At 32.4% G+C, this 26,293-nt stretch overlaps 2 protein-coding genes and 1 non-coding gene across 39 annotated transcripts in view; 1 reads left to right on the forward strand and 2 right to left on the reverse strand.

Annotated features, from left to right (window-relative positions):
- Positions 1-2,160: 2,160 nt before the first annotated feature.
- Positions 2,161-3,538, reverse strand: RpLP2 (ribosomal protein LP2). The gene is made up of 3 exons (XM_073973993.1): positions 3,409-3,538; positions 2,753-3,177; positions 2,161-2,394 (listed from the first exon to the last, which is right to left on the reverse strand). The coding sequence occupies exon 2, from the start codon at positions 3,174-3,176 to the stop codon at positions 2,835-2,837; it is 342 nt and encodes a 113-aa protein (XP_073830094.1). The 5' UTR covers position 3,177; positions 3,409-3,538; the 3' UTR covers positions 2,161-2,394; positions 2,753-2,834.
- On the reverse strand, positions 2,478-2,555 carry LOC141400219 (small nucleolar RNA Me28S-Am982). Its single transcript, XR_012412111.1, has one exon. It is a non-coding gene; the product is annotated as a small nucleolar RNA Me28S-Am982 (small nucleolar RNA).
- A 5,418-nt stretch (positions 3,539-8,956) lies between the features above and the next one.
- shi (dynamin-1 shibire) overlaps positions 8,957-26,293 on the forward strand; it is a 33,846-nt gene continuing 16,509 nt past the window's right edge. For 13 of the 37 annotated variants that reach the window (XR_012411879.1, XM_073978657.1, XM_073978673.1 and 10 more), the window contains exons 1-9: positions 10,441-10,937; positions 21,522-21,595; positions 21,658-22,414; positions 22,773-22,889; positions 23,228-23,456; positions 23,588-23,745; positions 23,817-23,923; positions 25,474-25,667; positions 25,758-25,877. Coding sequence is in view for 35 of the 37 variants with exons in the window: in XM_073978657.1 (XP_073834758.1) it covers positions 10,792-10,937; positions 21,522-21,595; positions 21,658-22,414; positions 22,773-22,889; positions 23,228-23,456; positions 23,588-23,745; positions 23,817-23,923; positions 25,474-25,667; positions 25,758-25,877 (1,902 nt within the window). In the remaining 2 variants the exon portion in view is untranslated. Of the gene's footprint in view, positions 9,517-10,440; positions 10,938-21,521; positions 21,596-21,657; positions 22,415-22,772; positions 22,890-23,227; positions 23,457-23,587; positions 23,746-23,816; positions 23,924-25,473; positions 25,668-25,757; positions 25,878-26,293 lie in introns of those variants that run through there. The other 24 variants (XR_012411880.1, XM_073978658.1, XM_073978665.1 and 21 more) reach the window with 9 other exon arrangements.

The following is a 26,293-nucleotide window of genomic DNA, read 5'->3' on the forward strand; positions in this document are numbered from 1 at the left end:
TAATTTTTAGTTATTTGAGTTCAAATTCAAAAGGTGCCGACTACTGGTACATGCCGACATTAGGTGCACTTACCCTATCATAAAAAGATGAAGTAAATATGTATGGCAACACTGACATTGTCAAAAAAGAGACGTGTCACTTTGCTGCAGTCATGAACGCACACATTTCTTTACTTTTTAAAACTCCGTTTTTTGAAAATAGATTTATTACATTGAATAATTACCACAAATCCGCCATTTCTAATATTTTCTTATGTATTTTTCCTGTTTTCTTTGCAAATGTCAGTTGGCATAACAGTACTAAAGAAATGTCAATTGGTGTGCAGTCCACTTGGAAACACTGCACAAATTCGGCAATTGCTGCGCGACGATGTCAATAAAAAGACATGCTGCATTTATGAAGTCGCGACGATGTCAATAGACGCATCATACTGAATTTATTAGAGTTGGGCAATTGAACGACCTAGTTCACAATCTAGTTCATTGGACACCGGTCGTTTGTATGAACAAAATGCGTATACTTAATATCTCACGATAGTTTGTATGATGTTACTCATACGTTTTTGAACTAGGACAGTGAACTAGTTCTTTCAATTGCCCAACTCTAGCATTTATGAAGTCAGCCACAATTTTTGTATATTGATTTGAAAGAATAAGCAAACCAATAGAAACAATTGTAATCAGCTGATTGACCGTACAGTATTGAAAACCCTTTGCCTCGATACGAACTTTCAGAAAGTACAAATATTCTTATAGAAAATCGACTAGATCCAAATCCAGAGAATATGAACTCCCCCACTAAAGATCACATTAAACTAAAATAGACTTATACCCAAGTGAATTGAAGGGATGATTTACCTTTCACAAAACAAATAAAAACAATAGGCGTGTAAGTTTCAACATTTTATTTAAAAAATATTTTGTTCTATAGTTATAGTTGACCTTTGAACTGAAGTTTTCTCTAAGTTTTAGTTTGGTTTGAGGTTGTTAAAAATATTCAGCCATATCATGAATGTCAACTCCTCGTAAGTTTAGTTTCTCTGCTCATGCAAAATAAAGTAGAGAGGAGGACAACTCACGGGGAGCTGATATTCATAATTGTGCTGTCTTGGATTTTTCAACGATTTTTTTTTTTTGCTTATTTTGGGTAATAATAATTGTTCCACAAAGATCCCATAAGGGACAAGGGAGACTTATTTTGGGTACAGATTGAAAAAAAAGAATAATGGAGTTATTTATATTCCGCTCCAAATTTAGTCTCACCATCACATGAGAATTGTTGTTTATTTCAATAGTAACCTGCAAGGAAAAAAAAAACAAAAATTAGTGATGTCGTAAAAAGAAGTCGACATTATTATGCATTCGATTGCAATCAGTTAAGAATGAACATCAAAGTGATCAGTCGAAAGATGGTATTGGATAAAGTGATCATCATGGAAGCAAAGCAAATTAAGAAAGGAATCAATATGAATATCGTCACTGACCTTTAATTTAAATGTATGTAGGAGGCGGCTGGCTTCAGTACAGAATGGTGGGAATGTTAACTCCTGAAAATTGAATAAACAAATAAAAATTAGAAATGATAAAAATAAAAAATGTTGTATAGAAAACTGTTTATATCAGCTAAGAAAGTAAACATCACAGTTTTCAGTCGAAAGATGGTAATGGTAAATTGATCATCACTAAAAAGAACTCATATTACGGTTAAATACTCAAATTCAATACTGGTCAGTAGGTTAATTTGCAAATAGACACTTTTGGAAAAATGATGCTCTTAAACAATGCGAAGAAATTAAGTAAAAATTCTTGGAACTGTTAGAGTTTGAAACCGTAGTATAAGATATTGATATAGATGTATAAACAAAGAAACTTACCATGATTGGAAAGAAATATTTTTCTTCGACAGCATCTGCATTTGCCAATCAGAATTCCATACGATGATACCTAAAAAAGAACCTAGCAATCTAATAATCCTATCCAATTAAATCAGAAGTAAACCGCAAAAACATTTTTCATGAAATATTTGAGTTTATGGATAAGAAAGGACATGAAGGAGCACCGTCATATCCAGTCTATATAAAAAGTAATAAATATTTCATTAATACTGCGTCGCGGTCGGTGTCCCGAGTAAAGGATGTAAAATTTGCAAAATAAAAATTCTTTTGTTGTTTTTCTTTAACGTGTAAAAACTTGTTACATTCTTTTATTTCATAGAAATAAAAACCTCAATCTTTTGTACTGGTTTAAAGTCAAGTGTTTTGGTTAAAACAGAATTCTTTTATAATTTTTTTTTTTTAATTATAAAAAGAAAGTCTAAATTTTTGTTTTTAAACCGGCTGTTTAATGAAGGCTGGGAGACATGGACTGAGGAATATTCTTTGTTGGTTAAAAAAGCTGAAATGGCAGAAAACAAAAAAAATGTTTATTAGTGGTGGTTCTCATCTTTTGTTTTGTGTAGCGTTCTTAAAGTTTTATAAACAAAACATCAGTGAAACTTATATAACATCAATGAATGTACAGTCGAAAGATGGTGTAAGTTTTATTCATCATAGAAACTATAAATAGAATCTCATAAACAGTTAAAAGCAAACTATTTTTGTAACAAAAAGATCAGGAATGTCTTTTGGATAGTAATCATCAAACTAAATTCAAGCTTTGATCGCAATCTATTTGTTTACATACTGCGAACGCCCACACGCCCCTTATCAAAATCAACCCCCATCCCCCACATACACAACAACTCAACACTTACCTCGACAAGTTTTCTCACGCTAATGACCATAGTTGCTGTTGTTGTTGTCTTATGGTTCAAGTTGTGGTTGGCTAGAACGAATTTAATCGAAAAGAGCAAAGCCCATATCGTCATCTTCGGATTCGGATTCTTCCTTCTTTTCTTCTTTCTTGGCTTCTTCCTTCTTGCCACCAGCATCAGCGGCACCAGCAGCTGGAGCAGCAGCAGCGGCAACACCACCACCAACAGGCATGGAAGACAATTTTTCGCGGCCAGCGGCGATCAATTCTTCAACAGATTTGCCATTCAATTCGCTGACAACTTTGGTCAAGCGTTCACCGTCAGCTTCAATACCAACAGAGCTGAGGATCTTTTCGATATCAGCATTTTTGGGGTTTTCCAAACCGCCGAGAACAGCCAACATGTATGCAGCCACGTAACGCATTCTAAACAGCAAATAAATTAAAAATGCATTTTAATAATATCTCACACATTCTCTAACTCGGCGACAATCAAATTGCAATGCTGAAATCACTTAAGGCGCAATTAACACACATCTCCAGTTTTTATCTTATTTTATCACAAACATCTTTCGAAAAAATTATAAAAATTCGATTCAATTTTATTTCAGTTGCATTTGTTTTGTCATTTCATTTGATTTCACATAATTTACATACTTTTAAGCCTTTGTTATTGACACGAAACGTGTACAGCACAAGAAAAAACACAACTTTCGTTTAAAAAATTTAGAACGAAAAGAAATCACTCAGCTAGTTGACATTTGCATGTTGGTTCCGGTTTTTGACGTAAGCCATTGAAAAGTAATTTTTTAACTGCAACCAACTTCGTTAGGCTTTCTAATTAGGATGCGTATGGCGTACTGTCGGACTATAGCGCATTTACATCACAACGATTTACCCCAAATAAAATACATAAGAAATAACGGTAGGTATACAAAGGATTTTTGTCGCTTGCTTCGCTTGATTGGCGTAAAGTGAGAAATTAAATTGTACTGTTTTCAATAGAACAGCCCACAACTAAGCAAGATTTCAGACGCCGAAGTTAACAATTGTTTAACTTTGGAATTCGTATTCGGCTTGATATTTCATTTTGACAATTCATTTGACACAACCCAATCAATTTTACCAACAACAATTTGCGGTGACTTGCTTATTTTCATTTTAAATTACATTTTTTCGATATATATGTTTCTACATCTAGAGTTCCATTTTGTGTCACAGTGTGATTGAAATCCAATGGATTTCGTAAATGTAAATGCTCTATAAGTTTTCAGTTCCCTGTAAATGAGTGGTCTGTTCCCGTACTTTATAAAGTGGTAAAAGTCGTAAACGATTTTCATATAAATTTTGTGTACGGGAACGCAAAATGTGTAAAAGTGGTAAAAATTGTAAAAACTTTTTAGTTCTGGAACAGAGCTGAGGTGATTTGTTAAAACTCCCACCTGAGTACATCTGAAAAATATTTATAAAATAAATCCAAAATATATTGGAATCAAATTGTTTATTACAGAGCATTTTATAACATATTTGGCTGCAAGAATTTACTAATTTTTATTATTTTTTACGATAACATAAAGGAAAAAATGTTATCGTAGTAAAAAAATAGTAGACTATTGGAACAGCAATTTAAAAAAAAAATAATTTAAAAGCAATTAAAAAACATGTATTATTCAATATTTTCTTTGACATTAAATTTTTAATAACAACAATGTTGTTTTTGTAAATTTGCTAGTTGTTGTAATACATGCATCTAACTTATATAAAAGTAGGTTTACATCAGGGTCTGGCAAGAGTGGTCTCAGTAAACGGTTCTCACTGCACACACACAATTTAACTAATTGAAAAGGCATGCACTCACACAATGACACCCCCAAAAGTATGCAATAGAAATATATGGTGCCTATCGCGGGTCTACATTTACGAAATCCATTCGATTTCAACTGTCAATTCCATTGATTAAACGTCAAACGAAATCTCATCTGTAGTGGGATTCTGTAACTCATTTTTGCTGTTACCGACAAAAATCGGTAAAATTAAATCGCAAAATTATGACTAAAAACATAAAGAAAAGTTGGCATCACTGTTTGTGTCGGAAGAGGCTAGCGACTACTTTTTATTCATCGTTAACTTACCGAAAATTTTCGTTAATTATCGAAATTATAAGCATTTTAATTTTACCGACAATTATCGATAACAGCAAAAATGAGTTACAGAATCCCACTACTGAAATCGATTGGGTTTCATTTGACGTTTAAGCAATGGAATTGACAGTTGAAATCGAGTGGATTTCGTAAATGTAAACCTTGGTTAAAACCATGGTACAATAAATAACAGGTACCCAGCAAAAAATTTTGGAAGTTGTGCAATTGGAGTTATGATTTCACAACATCTTTCGATGTAGTCCAACAGAGTTATGAAAAATGCACTCCGTTCGATACATTTTATAAGCAGTTGCTGTAGAGATCCCTACAGAAGAAACAGTTGGTTGATCCCTACACATTTCTTCAAAAGATAAACAAGAGTGTATACATTTCGAAGAATTTGTTATAAAATAAAGAAATAACAACTTAAGTTGCGAACATTTTTGCTGTAATTCACGAGACGGAAATTTTTATGGAGTGGAGTTGGAGTCCATGTCGAAAGCTGAACTAGTGATGGGAAGGCAACATAAAACAACTTTAGGATGATGAAAGAAAATCAGATGCGCTTGGATTAAATCGACAACGGAGGAAGTAAGCTCAAATGTGATTGAATTTAATGGAAACTTTTTTTAATTTGTTTTTAAGTAATAAAGTTCTTTGCATTTTATTTATTTTGGGATATTTCGCAAAAATTAAAAAATTAAAAAAAACGTCAAAAAAGCTGGAACAAATGTCGAAGTCGGCGTACCAGCCAATCAGAAGCCGGCATCTTTGTTACTATTTTTTACACGCTCAAATTTGTCGAGTTTTTTACTCGAGAGCGAAATTCAGCGCCACTTTTGTTTAAAGAGAAGTGAACATTTTACAAATTTTTTTGTGTGCGGGAGCGGGTTTTCGTGTAAAATGTGTAAAAGTCGTAAAAATTGTAAACATTTTTAGTTCTGGAACAAAGCTGTTTATACAACAAGAGCTTTTACTTTCCTTTACTTTTTTAATGGTAAAAGTGGTAAAAGTGTCAAAAATGCTCTCTCATGAACATTTTTACCAGAAAAGTAAAGGAACGGAAAATGGTAGATCTGGCAGCAATGTCAAAAAGAAACATAAAAAATCAATTTTCGTTTTTTATTTCACAGTTTTTAATTTAGTTGGTCTGTTCCTTTACTTTTGAAAATGGTAAAACCGGCAAAAGTAGTAGAAGTTGTAAACTGCTCCCATATGAATTGTCTTGTGTCTGAAGTAAAGGAACGCTTTTCGAGTAAAAAGTAGTAAAACTTGAAGATTCTTGCGCGTAAAGGAACAGAGCTAGTTTTGTCAGCGTTCGACTTTTCTGTTTTTCGTCCATTTTTTTTTTCTTCATTGTGAAATAATCGTCAAACAAAAGTCGAAAAATCAGTTCCACCATTAGTTGTGTCTTTTTACTTTTTCAGTAATAATTATTCAGTAACTTCTTTTCAGAGAGTAAGAGAGATTTTGCTCTTTGATACGAAAATAGAGAAAAAAGTAAAAAGACAGCATTTAGTAAACTTTAGCAAGATAGCAATTGATAACCAAAACAAAAACATTGGCGCCAATGCATGAACGAAAAAATAACTCCAAAGCAACGAAAAAGTTCTTCAATTTTAAGCAAAATAAATATATTTATAAAATAATAAATATATATATAAAATAATCAATAAATATAGCTGAATCGTAATATTTATAGTATTTTTCCACAAAATTATGATAAACATTGAGCAGCTGACCAGTAGTGGGATTCTGTAACTCATTTTTGCTGTTATCGATAATTGTCGGTAAAATTAAAATGCTTATAATTTCGATAATTAACGAAATTTTTCGGTAAGTTAACGATGAACAAAAAGTAGTCGCTAGCCTCTACCGACACATGCAGCGATGCCAACTTTTCTTTATGTTTTTAGTCATAATTTTGCGATTTAATTTTACCGATTTTTGTCGGAAACAACAAAAATGAGATACAAAATCCCACTACAGATTAAAAACAACTGATCGAACTTGCTAAATGTTGATGGGAAAAATTCTTTCAGCAACTTTTAGCAATTTCTCAGCAGACAACTGTCAAAGTTTTTCTCTCTCTTCGCTCTCTTTTACTGAACTTTTGTGTAAAAAGACAGCATTTAGAAACATTTCGTAATAATTATTACAAATTATCACGTAAAAAGAAACACATATTTTTACCTGCAGAAATTTGTCTGACAGCCTGTGGTAGAAGAGAAAGGCATATGTGCCCTCTCTCCTCTCTTAAAAATTGCCTCTAATTTTACCACTTTTTTGGGTTAATAGACCATTTAGATATGACATCATTAGACAGATTTAGCGCATTATCAGGTTTTATTTGCTAAATCCGGCCAAAATCTACCAGATTTACCATACAAAAATGAATCCTCGTACTGAGTGGATTTGTTTTAAATCTGGCATAAATCCTAGTATACAACTCTGTTTTTGCAACATGTTGCTAAAAAATACAAAAAGTTGCAAGCTGGCACAAGAAACAAGGTGGATGCATCGGTGAATTCATGGTACAATAAAGTAGAGGTAGGCCAGGTATGAAAATCACTGAAAAATGCAGTCATGGCTTAAAACGTCGAATGGCATGGTACAATAATAATGGTAGATGTATCTGCATAGTTATCCCGTATTACAAAAACATATGGAACTTAAGGCCTGCGTACATAAGCTGCTTTGACTGGTTGCCTTGCTTTCCTGCTTCATTTTTGACATAATAAAAAAAAGAATAAATGAGGCCGATCAAATTTCGAACTGGGTTGCCCTTTTCTTTTTTATTCTTTTATCAGAAGCAAGCAAGGCAACCAGGCGAGGCAGCTTATGTACGTATGCCTTTAGAGCTTCACTTTTTATATGTTAAAAGTGCCATATAGAGTAAAAACATTTCATTAGCTAGGCTCCAGAATATTCTTGTTGGAAAAGTGTTCCAAAAATAGCAATAGTTCTTCCCAAACTTATGACAGTGAAAAATTTCATTCACTTATTTTCTACTTGATTTGCAGATAAATGTCAGCAGAATTTTTACAAAAATTGTAATTTTTACATTCCCGTACTTTTGAAACAAATTTAAATTAATATCATGGCACAATTACCCAGGTGTGGTATCACACCTGCTGATCGAATATGAAAAGTCAAGTCCCTTTATAAAAAAATATTTTTGTTGTAATTTTCCCAACAACATAAAGAAAGTTTTGACATAACATATTCAAAATTTTGCGAAGCCACTACCTGGGTAATTGTGACATGATTAATATCAATATTTGATAAATCGTTCATTCGTAAGTTTTGCTAAAAAAAATCAACAATTTTATTTTGCCACCCGAATACACATTTTTTTGTCCTTGTTTTCAATTTTAAGATATAGTGTTACAGCGGAAGTTTTTTGTTGGAACAATTTAGCAATGCATCTACCTTTATGATTGCATAGGTCCTTGTTATTACACGTTTACGATGAAAAGAATAATTTTATTATAGCAAATTTCGAAGTTTCAAATTTCATGAGTAAACTCTATTTCTCTTGTACCAGACTATGAAAATTTTCATGAAAAAGATAAACAATTTGCATGTGTTATTTTCAATGTCTGGCACAAGAGTTACATTTTGAAAACCAAATTTACAAAAAAAGTAAGGAACAAATTTCCTTTACCGACCCTTCGCAGAAATAAATACAAAAATTTCCTTTAAATCGCAAGTTTTCTTAAGCGAACAAACTTTTTTGGAAATTCGGAGGTCTATATCTCGGTAAGTATACATTTCCCCAACAAAAGAAATACATCGTTGGAATCGGCATGAAAAGCACTATCTGTGGTAATTTTTTCATAATTTTCTGTGGTGCGTCGGTAAAGGAAAGATAAGCCAAAAGTAAAAAATACTGGTGATTGTCACTTCTACCTTATATAAATGTGCCTTTGTACTATGTTTACATTTACGAAATCCACTCTATTTCAACTGTCAATTTCTTTGCGTATACGTCAAATGAAAACTCATCTGAAATCGATTGGATTTCATTTGCCGTTTGAACAATGGAATTGACAGTTGAAATCGAGTGGATTTCGTAAATGTAAACATAGTATTGGAATCAGCTATAGGGCTAACATTTCCAGTGAATCAGCGGAAACATCGGGCTGCCATTTTCGGTGTGATTAGCAGGGCCTTGCTATGATTTTCAGTAAATTAGCAGTGTCTCTTTGATTAGATCGGCGAAAACTTGGCAAAATTCTTTTTTAAATAGTGTTTATTACAAATACATTCCAAGTGGCTGAAAGACAAAGCAGCATAAAGTAATTACACGGTTTAATGTGAATAAAGAAATACTTTTTTGCGCAAAGCAAAGACAAAAGAAAAACTTAAAATTGTGTTCCGTGTTATTTTTCTCTTTGGTTCGGTGACTGATGAATCACGATCGATTTTGCAGTGTTAATTAATTTTAAACATTCGTTTTTTTATTGCTACCAATTAGAAGAAAAATGTTAAAAGTTATTTACTGCTTTTAAGTGACATTGGAAACAATGATAACCAAAATATAAAGTGCAGTGTTTTGCGTTTAATAGCTTCCTTTTATATTCCTTCCTTTTTCATCTCCTCTTTTTTTATTATTCTGATGGCAAGCAATCATTCAATTTTGACAATCTCCAAATGTCATTCTATTTTCTTTTACTCTTATTCTTAGAACGTTTTCACACGATAAGGTTTGACTGCTCAAAAATGCGTTGTCCGTTTTGGTTCTCATTCGTAAATTGTGTCAGTGTTGAAACAAAATGTGGAAGTAAGTGAACGAAAACGTACATAAAGTACTTTTTTGATAAATTCGTTCAAGAAATATTTTGTATTTAATTTGTATTATACAAACATTTGGTCTGTTCCAGAACTGCAAAAATCTACTAATTTTTACTATTTTCTTCGATAACATAAAGGGAAAATTGTTATCGTAGTAAAAATTAGTAGATTCTTGCAGGTTCTGGAACAGAGCAATTACTTCAAGAACATGTTATGATTTTTTAATTAATTTCTTTTATAGTTTTCGTAATTGAGATTATTTTAAATGTTTTGAAAGAAAAATGTTCGAACAGAATTGTTTGTATAAAAGGGGACGAAAAAATCCATCAAGAAAAATTGCCTAATGTAAATCTGATCATGGTATAAGTAATAACTGTTTCCTCACATATTTTTATAAAATAAGAATGTGTGTGTGCGAAATGTGTAAGAATAAAAATGTAAACTAATAATCATTTTTGTGTTAAATGCTGTAAGAAGTGACAATACACACAAACCTTTATGGTACATTTATGTAAAACCGTACTTCTTTTTGTTCAAAAAGTACGCTTGTATAAAATGACTTCAAAAGCGCAACACTAGATGTGAAAATTACGAATGAGAGTCAAAACGGAAACCACGTTTTTGAGCAGTCAAACCTTATCGTGTGAAAACGTTCTTATTGGAATTGAGAGCAAGAATACGAATACCCTCGAAAACAGAGAACGCGATTAAGTGTTGTCCAACATTCACAGTCACTCTCTTTTTCATGAAGAAAAAAATCGAAACTTTGTCCGTAGTCGTGTAAATGATTCGTAACCGATAGATACCAAAGATTTGAAGCTCAGTGAAAAAAGAGAGAATTGTAAAAAAGTCATCAAATTTTATTAATAAATTGTTGTTAAAATTGCAGAAAATCAATTGCAAATCTTTTCTGACTTTGTGAAAATACAAGAAAGCCATAGAAAAAAACCAAATCAAAAGTACAAACCCCAAAAATTTCCAACACCAAGGTAGGTGTTGGAAATTTTCAACCGTTTTTTGTTGCTTCCAAAAAAAGACTCCTTGGCAGTAAGGAGGCAGTAGAGTTTGTTGCAGTTCACAAATCCATTAACAAATCGTCATCATGGATACATTGATTCCCATTGTTAATAAGCTGCAGGATGCCTTTACCCAGTTGGGCGTTCACATGCAGTTGGATCTGCCACAGATTGCTGTGGTAGGTGGTCAGTCGGCCGGTAAAAGTTCAGTATTGGAAAATTTCGTGGGCAAGTAAGTATATAGTTTTGAACAAAAAAAAAATTGAATTGAAATTTTCTCCAATGGTCATTATAACATTTTTTGGTAATAATCAATGTCGCCCCATAACTGTCATTGTCGTTGTTGTTCACAGTCATGTATAAGAGGGGTTCATAGAAGACTCCGCCCCCTTTTTCTCCTTGCAACTTGTATATCGCGTTGAATTTTGTAAGCCAATGCCAAATACGATTGTCGTCGTTTGGAAAAATCAATGGCATTTTCCTGCTCTGCTCGTTCGGTTTAACATTCAATGTTCTACTTGTGACATTTTCTTTTATGTCTTTGTTGCCTCTCTACTTGATAATAGCCTCCTACGTATGTACGTAATTCCTTGTGAGGCTCTCAATTTAAGTGGTGGTGGGTGGTTGGACTTACAATGTTCGTCCTTTAGAGAGTACAAAGTTAATAAAGATTTTTTCTTATATGGGTCTTTACACACATTTATTGCGATGTTGAGCTCTGGATTTGAAGGACATTAATATAAAGTTCAATCTTCAATAAGATATTTAGTTGACGAATTAAGAATAAGCAATTAAGAAAATCAAAAATGAAATTGTAAGGGGTAAGACAACTTGGGAGATATTGCTGTTTCGTAGTACCCACAAGAATGGAAAAGAATTTTGTATCTTCTCCAAGGCCAATCTGAATAGTATAATATTTAATGTTTTTAAATATCTGCAGACACAAATACGTCAGTATGTTGATTTCTATCTAATCTGCGCCTAATCTATTGCTAAGGTATCATCTTGGAGTTGTCATAGATGATTTTTTTTATAAGCAAGTATAGGACCGAATTCAAATCGAAGTAATTTCGAGAAATCGGAGGCCGAACTATCGCCTTTCATATTCGGATCATGGATACATTTGGAAAGGATTCAACTGATTCAAAGCCGTCTTGCTGACCCTAGATTTTTTTGTGCCGTACATATCAGCTGCGAGTACGCCAGGGAAAATGTACAATATTCAAAACGACGTTTGCAAAATCTAGCCTTGATCCGTTTTGAATTAATTAATTTCCATAAATGTTTACTGGGTTTAACAAACTAAATACCTATATCCAAACCAAAAGAACTGTGATTCTCTGCTTGATATTTATTTATTTCAATGTGCATACATAATACAAAGCCTAAACGGCCATATTGCTGCTAATGTAGTCCCATTACGTTTATCTCCTATAGTATTTATGGTTCAAAATCTCAACCCACCTAATGAGTAATAGCCCCCTTTTCTTCGTTGGACTAACCTCAACCACCACAAGGAATGGAGTACATATAAGAACTTTTTCCAATCGTACAAATCCTGAAATATTAATAATTAAACTAATAGCCGTTTTTAATATTATATAACAAAATTGTATATCTTTGTTGTGTTTTTAGCAATTCCTTCATGGAAACACCCACACTCTTTGTTATCTCATTAGTTTTGCTCACTTTTTCTCTTTATGTGTACAATTTTTTTTTTTTTTTCATGGATCCACTTCTTTCTTTTTCTGCCCACAGAGTTTTATCAGCAAGAAATTGAAAAATATTCAACACTACTAAGTATGCTCTGCTATCTACATATCCATATATCCGTGTTTGTATTTTTTACTTTATTATCTTTTTAATTGTTGTTAAGAACCTTTCCTTGCATATTTTAATCGGTTTTGTTTAGGGCGAATGTAAAAAAATGTCATAAATGTATGTCCCTCAACTTTTTCATTCATTATTTGTTACTCTTTGACTCTCCGTGTAAGATAATTGTTGAGAGTCATTCCATTCTCTGGTGAACTCTTTATCCGTACAAAGTAAACGACGATTTACTTATTCTCTTGTGTTAAATTTTATCTCTCCCTAGTCATGTTATTCCTGCATTTCCTGTCTACTCAAATGTTGTAGTAGTTTTGTAAGCCTTAGAATTTCAATCTGTGATTATTTTTTTTTATGAAAAGGGGGTGTAATTGTTGTTATTTCTCCCTCTTCTTCCAATTGTAGTTTATTTTCTTTGGTATATCAGGTCACTAAGGTTCTTTTTTGTTTAGATAACTGTCTTGTCATTGACGATTCAATATTACAGAGAATCCTTCTTTCTCTCGATTCTTCAGAGAGCTCCCCCCAAATAGTGTTGCTTTGTCTACGCATCTGTCTAATAATTCTGTGTGTCTCTATAATAGTAAAATCGATTCAATGCTACGTTTATTTACAGTTTACTACTCTCACCCTTGTAGCAAAATAAAGCAACATAAAAATTAAATGTAGATATTTTTTAACTTTCAATATAGGGTTCTATTGTGTACATTACAAACCCCCATTACAAATTCCCCTCTCGTCTTCCTTATTGTTCTATTATAAACAGGTTTTGTTACAAAAAAGAAACATCCTTTCGGAGTCTGTATCGAGTTTTGTTTTTGTTATTACATTGCTTTTTCTTTTCAGAGATGTATTGATGAGTGTCTGCTCTATCTTTAATCTGTAATAGTTTGATAGATAAATTGTTCTATGTAAATGTCATGAACTTTTAACATTTTCTTTTGCCTAGAATCTCTGTTTCTATGTCAATGTCCTATATTTTTTACACTTGTTTTGTTGTTTCAATTACTTGAACATTTTCATGGCAAAGTATTTTTTATGTCTAAAATGAGATACATATGTACCTACATTTTGTTTGGTTGGTGTAATTTATGTGACAATAAGGCAACATGGAGGATAATATGGTGTATATTAAAAATTACATAATCTTAAATATAATTATGCGCTTTAAAAGTTGTTGTTTTTAATATAATATGATCGAGTGTAAGGAATTTCAGAAAGTTTTCTTGTTCTTCGCCTTTTAATAGTAAGCTAATCGTTTTTACCTATTTATCGTTCGAATTGTTGGGAAAGAAATTAGTTACTCTGGTGAACAATGGATGGAGTGTAGAGGAGTCAGGTTTGCTACATCAATCAGGGATTTAGCTTTCTTGTCTTTCCAAAGAAACCCACCTCAACTGGCGAGTCTATTGTAAATACAGAAATAAGGATAATTCTGTTATACGCAAAGAGAGAAGAATTCATTTTTCGAAGCTTTGTCGAAAAATGGATTCTTGTAAGCTTTGGAAGGTTCTAAAAAGTTATGGTTGTGTGGGAACTGACAATGAAGGCATAAATATCGATGTGAATACTATCAATGAGTTTTTTGCTAGTTCTTCTGATAGAACTAATAATACTTTTTTATACCCTCCACCATAGGATGGGGGTATATTAAGTTCGTCATTCCGTTTGTAACTGTTCGAAATAATCATTGTAGACCCCACAAACTATATAAATTCTTGATCAGCGTGCAATTCTACATCGATATAGCAATGTCCGTCCGACTGTCCGTCTGTGGAAATCACTCTAGCGTCCGAACGGATTGACGCAGGTGGATGAAATTTTGGGAAAATCTTTTATATGTACGTAGGTCTTTTGGTATTGAAAGCGGGCTATGTAGGTCCACGCTTTCGTATAGCCCCAATACAAAATGACGCGTGACGCGTCGTCGTTTTAAGGAATTTTTAAGATATTTGTCCCCTTTTACCACCGAATTGATTGTAATTTGGTATTTTGTGTCTCCAGAGGCAAAAACACATTCCTACCAATATATGGTTTATATATGGTTTATATAGGTCCACGTTTTGGTATAGCCCCCATATAACGCCCCATATAACGCCCCATATAAAGTACGCGTCATTTTAATATATTTTGAATGTATTAGTCCCATTTGACAATAGAATAGGTTGTTACTTTGTATTTGGTGTTTCCAGTGGCTAAGAAACATTTTTACCACAAAATGTTTATATAGGTCCACGTTTTGATATAGCCGCCATAGGACGATATCTCTCGATTTTCGGTATTTTGAAGGTTTTGGCCTCATTATCACACCGAGATGGCTGAAATTTGGTATTAAGTCTTCGTTGGGGGTATAAAACTTTCCCCCAGACATTTGAAGATATAGGTCCACGCCATCATATAGCCCCCATAGAACGGTACCTTCCGATTTTAGGTATTTTGAAGGTTGTGGCCACATTAATCCACCGAAATGGCTGAAATTTGTGGTGGAGGGTATAAAAAGTTCCTACCGACCGAACTTAAACATTTTCCTACTGGTTTAATATTGATAACATCACCGATTTTGATTAGTCATTTTCATTTCGTTGCATAAATGAGGGGGAACTGATTGAACCAATGTGTAAGATTAAATCGAAATCTGTTGGTATTGACGGCATACCTAGGTATATCTTTCATCAAATTAGTGTTTCCCTATATCTCGGGTCTTATTTTGAATATTGTGAACACTATTTTAACTACATTAGTTTTTCCGTCTGCATGGAAAACTGCTCGAATGGTGCCTATTTCTAAATCCCGATCTGTTAGGGTTTCAGATGACTTAAAACCCATTTCTATTTTACTTTCTATTTCTAAGATTATGGAACATATCATTAAAGATCAAATGCTTCAGGTTTGTTCAAGTCGGATAAATGAGTGTCAATTTGCTTTTCGCAAGGGACATAATACCACTCACTTATTGCTTGAACTTACGGACTCTATTCGTGCAGCCATCAATGATTATATAATGAGTATTCTTATATCCCTAGATTTGTCCAAGGCATTCAATTCTATAGACTATACCTATCTTGTAATAAAATTAAGAGATGAGTTTAACTTCTCGAAACCTGCCTGCAAACTGGTTTTTCCTACTTGTGTGACAGAAGTCAGTTTGTTGTAATGAATGGTTGTTAGTCTAGTTGTCTACCTTTATTCTCTGGTGTGCCGCAAGGATCTGTTCTTGGTCCTCTTCTATTTATCTTAGATATGAATGAATTCTTCTTGTAGCTTACCTTTATTATTATTTTTGCAGACGATATATTCTTGCTTTTTAATGGCAGACGTTTGATGTCTCCAATATACTTGAATATAACATAAATTCAAACTTAAGTTGCTTTGTTCGTTGGACTACTCATTAAAGGTGAATCCTTCTAAGACCAAGGCTTTAGCTTTTTGCAATCATAACTGTTCTTTGCTACCCATTGATATCTTCTTGGGTCACACTAAAATTGACTTCGTACAGCAATATAAATGCTTGGGAGTAATTATCGATTGTGATCTTTCATTCAAAAGCCACATTGATTTTTTGTCAGGTAAAGTTTGGGGCATATTGCGTAGGGTTTATGGTTCTAATTTATATCTTTCTCACCGAATAAAGTTAATGCTGGCGAATTCTCTTTTGATGTCCCAAGTATTGTATGGACTTGAGGTGTATTCCGGTACTATTGGTGTCAATATTGACAAAGTGAGGCGTATTGTCAACACTACATATTACACATTTTTTGTTTAATCTTCGTCGAAGTAGTCATGTATCAGGTCATGTCATTCTAGGCTGCTCCTTCGATATGTTCATAAAAAATGGTTGTACGTTGCTTTTTTATAATCCTATAAAGAATGGAATACCTTGTGCTCTAAGGAGAACATTTACATTTTCACATTCTACTCATAATCCCCAAATTTTTATTCCTAGGATTTGAAAAAAATGTGTATTCTATGTCTTAAGGGGAGTACACACTAACAGTCAAAACTGACAGTCAACGTACTTTAAGGACAATTTTCCGGCAAATAACAACTTTTATTTAGCTAAAAACGTTTGAAATACAATATTTACGGTATTATTTAGAGATTATAAAAGAAATTTTTCAATTAGGCTTTGATATTCACGAAATAGACCTCGATGACTGTCAGTTTTGCTTGTCAATGTGTACTATACTTTAGTCAGAGTCACTCGGTTTTGGATGTTTTTACCATTAGAGCTACGCATTTTTTTCTCATAGCAATAAACTTTTTCGTTTGAAATGTCTTAGGTACGTTCAAGAGCTATTTGATTAATCTACTTTTTCTATAACATGTCACTCTCTGTTAAATCATCATTGAGTTACCACTCAATGGACATGTTTTTTTCAGATCTATGTTTGATTCCTGTAGACCTTCTATGTTCACTCTAGTGATTGAGTGAAACACAGCATTTATTCGTGTAGGGACCTCCCTTGCTCATCTCCTCTCCACTTTTCTTAACAATTGTTAAGTGAAGTGCAGTGGTTAGTGGCTATAAATAGGGAGTCTATTTATATTTGTATTTCCATGAATTCCTTTGATAGTTATTAATCATAGTATGCATAGTATTTATGTATAAATTTTTATTTATGTATATATTATGATTTTAATTATATTTTTAATTTTAATTCTTAACTTCTAAGTTCTTGAATGTTTGGATATTGTAGTAAGATAATATAAGTTATTGGCCATGTTGGTTTTTTATATTACAATTGATGAATAAATGAAATGAAATCTGACAATATACATAATCCATCCAGGTAACTTTTTCCATTTTGGATGAAACTGTTAAACTCTGCTGAAATAGTTTTCAATTTCAATGCTATTTTCGTAGGAACCATAAAATTTCGATACCTCCCTCCACAAAAGTTCAAAATTTTCACCATAACTCTCGTACGGATCAACCGATTTGGTTCAAAATTTATTACTCGGAGTATTTTATCCAGACATAAATTAGGTTCGAATATTGACGATATCGGTCCATTCCATAGGGTACCTCCCACACAAAATCTCGAATCGTTCAATTTTAAAATTGCATTCTATGAAAGAATTAAATAAATATTGGAATATTAGATAACAAAAAATTATAACTGCTAATCTTAGTACCCTGCTTTTTTCGAGTCATTGCAGGAATATTATGTAATTAGACCTTATATCGTGCGTGCATGACGTTTAAGTTCGTTTGCCAAACCACAAAGGACTTTAGAAAAGTTTAATTTCGTTTGCCGTCTGAGACCCTCCTTCCTGTAGTAGACCTCATGATAATTGGGGATGAAGTAGCTAACCTGTGGTCTGACAAACTCATTGATCGCTAGAAACAAATCGAAATTTCGAGCAACGATTTCTGTCGCATTTGCTCAAAATTATTTGTGATTAACTCAACAAGATATCTACATCGCCATGTTCGTTTTCATATAATAATTAGCTACATAATTTTTAATGGTTTCGATATATTTCAATTTTATAGAGACTAAGTTTAAGTGATGACATTTAAAAAACATATTCATTATTTCTCAATGTAATCTATATAAGAAGAATGTACATACTCGTATATTCACATCGTAAATGTTAACTCACGGGGAGTTTGCATTCAAGCAAGTCTGATAATCACATCTCAATGCAATTTTTGATTTATTTGTTTTATTAAGATTCAGAATTAGTTCTATTACTAAGAAAAAATCCCAAGATCAAACACTGAAAAATTTAATTATTCATGTTGTTTTCCATATAATTCAATAAATCATAATAATGGTTTCGACTCTTTGTATAATTTTTATTTTTGCCTAGAGTAATTCAAATAAGATCATATATTTTTAACCATTACGCCTCAATGTCATTCTTGATTCGTTTCTTTAGCATTTCATAATCGGTAAAACCGCAATTTGGTTTTATACGCATTGTTTAATCTTAATTAAATGTGAAATAAGGAGGCATATTTATTTATGTCGTCTATGTATCACATAACCCTTACCGACTAATACTTAACCATAAAATAATTCTATATAATTTATGAAGCTTTTAAATGCGATTGGAAGTTCCAAACAACCTGTAGTGGAATACTGTAACTTATTCTTCGAGTTAATGACATATTTCGGTAAAATAAAAATGCATATAACTTCGGTAATTAATAATTTTGACAGTTAACAACCAAAATAAAGTTGTCTCTAATTTCTGCCGATAGCAACAGTGTTGTCAACTTTTATTGCTACTTTTCATTCATAATTTGTCGGTAACACGAAAAATGGGTTGCAGAATTCCACTACTGATCATAAATGGACATGTAAATATTTTTACGAATTAGAACACTATTTTATGAAGACTAGAAGGGCATAGAGTTCAGGCAAAATCAAACTTAAAACCAACATTTAGAATTTTAGAAACTTGGGGGAAGATGCGTTTATTGTTTAGGCAATGAGCCATCATGGGAGACCCCAAACGGTTGCAACAAACATAAAAAACATTTACACATTTGAAGATATTTATTATTTTTAGGCTGAATTATACTCTGTTGTTACATAAATATCATTACAAGAGTCAATGAAAAAGAAGCAACAGTATTTCCCAAAGCAAAAACACACACACTATAAGCACCTGTATAAATGTCCCCATTATACAGCAGTAACCACAGTAACAACGAAATGAGTTACATCTGGCAAATATACACACAACACATACCTACAATACTATCATTCATTGAGTGACTAATGGATGGGCTTTGAACATTTCATTTTTTCAATGAGTCCTCTCCTTCAATAGCCCGCCATACCAAAACATGTTAATAAAAAGCATAACAATTGTAATCGCAACAAGCTTATAACATATGTATTTTGTTTTAAAGTCAACCATTAAAGGCATATCCACATTTGTATCATATACTACTGTGAGGTTTGTTGTAATGTTAATGACCCAGTTAGAATTTGATTTTCAAATAATTGAAAAATAATTAAAAATTTTCACTTTAATGGCAAATATAAAATCCGTTTGATACCAGGAGATATTGACATTGAAAGAGCAAATAATGCTGAAGAAATTGTTTTATAGCAGTCTTGATCGAAATCGTAAAAGAAATTATTTAAGGGAGATCCAATATTGCATTTTTCCTGATGTTTAATTACACCGTGCAACACTGGAATGCAAACAACTTCTAGTGGACATTTTCTGAAAGTGCATATTGAGACCACGAAAACTTTAGTTGGGTTTTGTGATGTTAGATAGAGTTTGGATTTCATGGGCCTCATCTAAAACGAGCATTCCCACTGATCGTGCCCTTTTCTCAGAAACTAATAAGAATTTCGCTTTGAAGTCTTCACAATATTGTTATTCTGGAATTCTGGTTAGTAGCAGCTAAGCTGGTGGGAGTTGAAACGCAAATAATGTGAACCATTCTTCAGAACATTCTGAAACTCTAATATGTTTACTTCAAGCTGTTTAGCGATATTTCATATCATACTTTTGGAGATACGCTGCGAAATATATAAAAATTATGGATTTTTTTGATATATTATATAATTTAAGGCAATAAATGCACTTTTTCTTGTTCATTATTCCTCCAAATATTTTCTTCTTGCTCTTATCTACATGTTTGCTTCAGAGGTCAAAACTAGATTCATATTGGTTTCAGAGCTATAGCTCCAATTGGCTTTAAAAAGTTAATATTTAACCAGGTTAAGATGAGGCTATTGGGTCTCTACTTTCATAAAATGCTCGGCAGAAGTTCTTTGCACGCGATTAGCTCAAAAATGTTGCACAGTGTTATTTATTTCAAACAATTTTTAACGTAAATATTGTTGTATGAAATAGTTAAAAAGACAACATTTTTAAAACAACTTCAAAGTTGCCCACGTTCATAACTGTTTTATAACAACCTTCATTAAGGATTCTGGAAGTTATATTAGAATATGATACAATATCAAAATGACTATTGACGATAAAACATGACGCTATAGTTATTGGTGAGCAAACACAATGTTCACATGTCGATAAACCACAATTGTAAGATGATTCATTAGTTGAACCTCTAAAATTAAACAAAAATAATCATAGCCTCTGTGGAATAACTAAATGAAACCCAATAATAATAATATATTGAGAGTCAAAAACGTATATCTACGTATATTAATCTATATTGTTGCATGACCAATCTATAGAAAATGCTCAAAGAGAAACTTGAATAACAGATTCCCACTATTAAATATCTTCGAATTTCTTCTCAACATGTAGTTAGATCCCATTTATTGTTTTAAATGTATAAATGGAATAAATAACTGATCAAAGAAACTGTTGATGAGTACATCAATACACAGTACGAAAGCAAAACTAAAAACGGAACAAGCTGTCACGACTGTGCAGTTCTATATACATTCGACAGTTGTAAAGAGGGGAGTTTATTTATCAGTTTTGTTTTGATTACCAATGTTATGAAATGACTAGAGTCTTCATATACACTTATCTTATCGCTGATTTTAAAATAATCATAGTTAAATGATTTCTTAGCTTATTTATTTATACATACCCGACCAAATAGACAACCAACAAAATAATTACCTATTTTCAAAAATTGAAGTTCAATATTTAGTTTAGTTCTGCTTAAGTAAATATGTATAGCAAAATAATGAAAAGATAACAAGGAGATATATTCGTGGTTGCCAGAGAAATTGGAATATTTGAATCTCTTTACATAGACAATTCCAATTTAAAGCAGAAAAACGCATATGTTTTTACAACCGAGTAGTCCGAAAGGATATTTAAACAGATTACGCGGCCAGCTTTTTTACTACTGTTATGTTGTTGTCCCTACGGAATTTCGACACCACGTCCTTTTCTGTACAATGCGGATATACCTACTTTTGACTATGGTGGCATTTGATTATACATAAATTTCCAGTATCCTAAATCACAATTTTTTAATTAATTGAATTAATCGAGCTAAATCACAATTGTTGTTTTCTTTCTTCCTCAGAGATTTTTTGCCTCGAGGTTCAGGTATTGTTACCAGACGTCCCCTGATTTTACAACTCATCAATGGTATTACGGGTAAGTTTGTTTTGTTTACGCAAATTTTTCTTTTAATATCGTTTCTCTATTTTATTATCTAGAATATGGTGAATTTTTACATTGCAAGGGTAAAAAGTTTACCAGCTTCGATGAAATTCGCAAAGAAATCGAAGATGAAACAGATCGTGTTACCGGCAGTAACAAGGGCATTTCAAATATACCCATTAATCTTCGCGTCTATTCACCGCATGTTCTCAATTTAACCTTGATTGATTTGCCTGGTTTAACCAAAGTGGCTATTGGTGATCAACCGGTAGATATTGAACAACAAATTCGTAACATGATTTTGCAATTTATACGCAAAGAAACGTGTTTGATATTGGCTGTTACGCCAGCCAATACGGATTTAGCCAATTCAGACGCTTTGAAATTGGCCAAAGAGGTTGATCCTCAGGGTATACGTACCATTGGTGTCATTACAAAACTCGATTTGATGGATGAAGGCACCGATGCACGTGACATTTTGGAAAACAAATTATTACCATTGCGTCGAGGCTATATTGGTGTGGTAAATCGTTCCCAAAAAGATATTGAAGGTCGCAAGGATATTCATGCTGCCTTGGCTGCTGAACGTAAATTCTTCTTGAGTCATCCATCATATCGCCACATTGCTGATCGTTTGGGTACACCCTATTTGCAGAGGGTATTGAATCAACAGCTTACAAATCACATTCGTGACACATTGCCCGGACTCAGGGATAAATTGCAAAAACAAATGCTGGCCCTGGAAAAGGATGTTGCAGAGTTTAAGCATTTCCAACCAGGAGATACGAGTATTAAGACAAAAGCTATGTTACAGTAAGTCTGAAGAAGAAAAATATTTAACATACAATTTTCCGGCACCTCCCTGATTGCTATGAACATCTTTATTGGATTTCTTGGTTACGATGATGGTATACATCTTTTGTTGCGTGAGGTCGGTCGGAGTCAGTGCGTCAAACAGAAGCCGGATGATACCACTACCATCATTTCAATTTCAATTTGAGAAACATACTCTGACCTCTACTTCGCATGCAAAAGCTCGAATTACAATCATTGTTCAAAAGATTCAAATATTTAAAGAAGCACTTTCCTTTAAAATATGTCATACTAATCGAGATGGCGCCCATAAATTAAAACGTTTCACAAATAAATATTAATTGATTATTTTCCTCAGGATGATCCAACAATTACAATCGGATTTCGAGAGAACTATTGAAGGTTCCGGCTCAGCTTTGGTAAATACCAATGAATTATCGGGTGGTGCTAAAATAAATCGCATATTCCATGAACGGTAAGTTGTGTAAACATTCGTAACATAAATTATATTATGTATATATTTAGACTATAAACGCCTCTTAATTATTCCTGTTCATGACGCTCTTAGGCATTTAAAAGTGGATTGTATTAGAATTTTATTGGAATAGAATGTGTTATTAAATCGATTGTCATACTAGCCATTAGCCAAGATTTCCATTATCATAGGAATCTTGTCGGAATGGTGGTAATGAATGGTGACAGAAAGCATCTTCATGTAAAATGAGTTTTTTGTAGTCTGGATATGTACTTTTCATAAATGTTCTCTTTAATTTGGAAAAGATTTATTTCTCATATTTATCTTTTGTATTTTAGTTTACGCTTTGAAATTGTCAAAATGGCCTGTGACGAAAAAGAACTGCGGCGAGAAATTTCATTTGCCATTCGCAATATTCATGGTATTCGTGTGGGTCTGTTTACACCCGATATGGCTTTTGAGGCCATTGTTAAACGTCAAATTGCACAACTGAAAGAACCCGTCATCAAATGTGTGGATCTAGTCGTACAGGAATTGTCAGCTGTTGTGCGTTTATGCACAGATAAGGTAAGTTTTGGATGCAGAGAACCCTGGTTTCAAAATGTACTATCTATACTAGGGAGGTTTTAATGGCTTTACACTTTTCTTGCTTATGGTCCTATAGGCAACTAATCATAAAAACTTTATTTCTTTTATAGATGTCACGTTATCCTCGTTTACGTGAAGAAACTGAACGCATTATTACCACACACATACGACAACGTGAACAAATGTGCAAAGAACAAATTTTGTTACTAATTGATTTTGAATTGGCCTATATGAATACCAATCATGAAGATTTCATTGGTTTTGCCAAGTAGGTGTTCGTTTTTGTTGTTTTCTTTAATAAGTGGTTATGACTAATAATGTTTTTTTATCTTTTTAAAGTGCTCAAAACAAATCTGAGAATGCCAATAAAACTGGTACACGCCAGCTCGGCAATCAAGTGATTCGAAAGGGTCACATGGTTATACAAAATTTGGGCATCATGAAAGGTTTGTATCCATAAACCACGTTTCCGTATAAATACAAATATAATAATCGTTAGTTAACATCTGAAATTGTAATTGCGTATAGGGCTATAGTGTTTTATTTCAAGTGTGTTTTTGAATTTAATTGAATAGTTTTATTTAAGTTTTTAACTTAGCATGCACAATATGTTTTTAGGATTTTTTGTTAGCACTTCCTTATGTATGACTTCCTTTTCCTCTCCCACTTTTTATCATTTCGTTTTGTATTGTTTCACAAAATCTTTCGTTTTTTATTCATTTTTTGTAGCTTTGATGTATTATTTACCGCGCGCTATTGGTTCGTATTGAAATGCGCTGTTTCTTTTTTGCAATTTTTTGTTTTTTGAAATTTTGTTAGATTTTCCTATGTGTGTTTCATTATAGATCTCATGTTTGTTATTTTGTTTTTCCTAGCATGCTTAAAAACCTCTGTGTATATGTCATTACGTTTAGTTTCTCTGTTTTCTTTTTTTTTTTCATGAATATTTTTTTTAATTTTTGTTTGTTTGCAAAATGTAGGGAGAAAATAATGCTGTACATTGCATTTTCCAAGTAACATTCATCAAATTGCAACCCAATATTGACATTCTTCTTTCCTAAATTCTACTTAGATTATATCTAACCACTTCTATTGGGCTATATTTTGATAAATGAGAATTAAAAATACTCACTTCTATTGGATACGATTCGTTGTTAAAGACAAAGTTGCTTAATTTCTTAGTTGTGCTAAAATTTTCTATATGTATATATGGTTTTTCATATATTTTCGTTACTTCCAGCAAATTGAAAGGATATTTAATTCATGTTCATTTTTATAACCTTACATCAAGGCTAGTCAAAGAGAGTAAAATAACTAAGTGAAATGTAATCCTTTTACTAGCTTCCTAAATATAAAACTTCCATAATCTACATTGAAAGAAAATATAGTTTTAATTTCTCTTTCTTTAATAATTGTGACACTTCTATCTGGGAGGAGGTAACCATTGTTTTCTATAAGTTAATAATAAATGTAGGCTAGTTTAATTTATAAACAAAAATCGGCTCATACAATCATCTTGTATCATAATTGTGATGAGAAATGGTTTTTATCTGCAAAATTGTTAATATGCAATTGAAAAAAAATACACTTCTTGGAATATATAAATGTTTTGATTTTTATTATAATTTTAGAAGTGGGTTCTCATTGCTGATTCGAATTGACTCACAATAGAATTTCGCAGTCCCAAATGGAGCGCAACAATATTTATAAGAGTTACTTTCAAAAGCTTCTTTGAAAATGTATTTTTTCTTATAGAAATCATTAGTTTATTTGGCATTCAACAGCAACGTTTATTTTCTCTTTACATAAGCTTTTACGATTTTCGGTTGCATCATACATACCTTAAAATTTCTTAACACTTATCACATTCCTAGACATCATTATATTATTTATTATTATCAACATTTCATACAAAATAGGTGTTTAATTTTGTAAATGGAATTCATTCTTTCTTTTTTTTTTGTTTCTTTTTATTTTTACTATTAAACTCTTTTAGGTGGTTCACGTCCATATTGGTTTGTTCTAACATCGGAAAGCATTTCCTGGTATAAGGATGAAGATGAAAAGGAAAAGAAATTCATGTTGCCATTGGATGGTTTGAAATTGCGAGACATTGAACAGGGTTTCATGTCAATGTCAAGACGTGTAACATTTGCATTGTTCAGTCCAGATGGACGTAATGTGTACAAGGTAAGTTTTAATGATTTGAACAAATTTTATTTTTTATTCAATAGAGGAATGTGTGCCTAATGCGTCTCCTTTTTATATACATTTTTTTAGGATTATAAACAACTCGAATTGTCTTGTGAAACAGTTGAAGATGTAGAGTCATGGAAGGCATCATTCTTGCGAGCTGGTGTTTATCCCGAAAAACAAGAAACTCAGGAAAATGGTGACGAGGTCAGTATTGTTTTTTGTTACATTTATCCCAAATAAATATTCATATATATAACTACTTTTGTTTAAACTATATGTAATTTATATAGCTTCATGTTAGTGAAAAAAGACAAGAACGTCATTATCACCCTCTGCAATGTTGTTATTGTGCTCATTTGTTGTTTTAACAACCATAAATCATCTTTTAATAGCTTTTATATATTTCAACTATGTATTTTTATATTTTAGTAGAATTTTTGTTGTTGTTTTTCCTCATCAAATCACAGATTAGATTCTCCATACATAATACAATAATGTACAATGTAAAAGTTATTTTCTTATGATGTACACTGTCTTGCTTCAATGAAGATTGAGTTATTTCAGAAACGAGTCAGAAACTGCATCTAGGGCATCGAAATCGATAAAATGGAGAAAATGTA

Source organism: Musca autumnalis, unplaced genomic scaffold (genome assembly GCF_047663935.1).
Source record: "Musca autumnalis isolate F117 unplaced genomic scaffold, ASM4766393v1 scaffold_3, whole genome shotgun sequence".
NCBI classification, from domain to species: Eukaryota; Metazoa; Arthropoda; class Insecta; order Diptera; family Muscidae; genus Musca; species Musca autumnalis.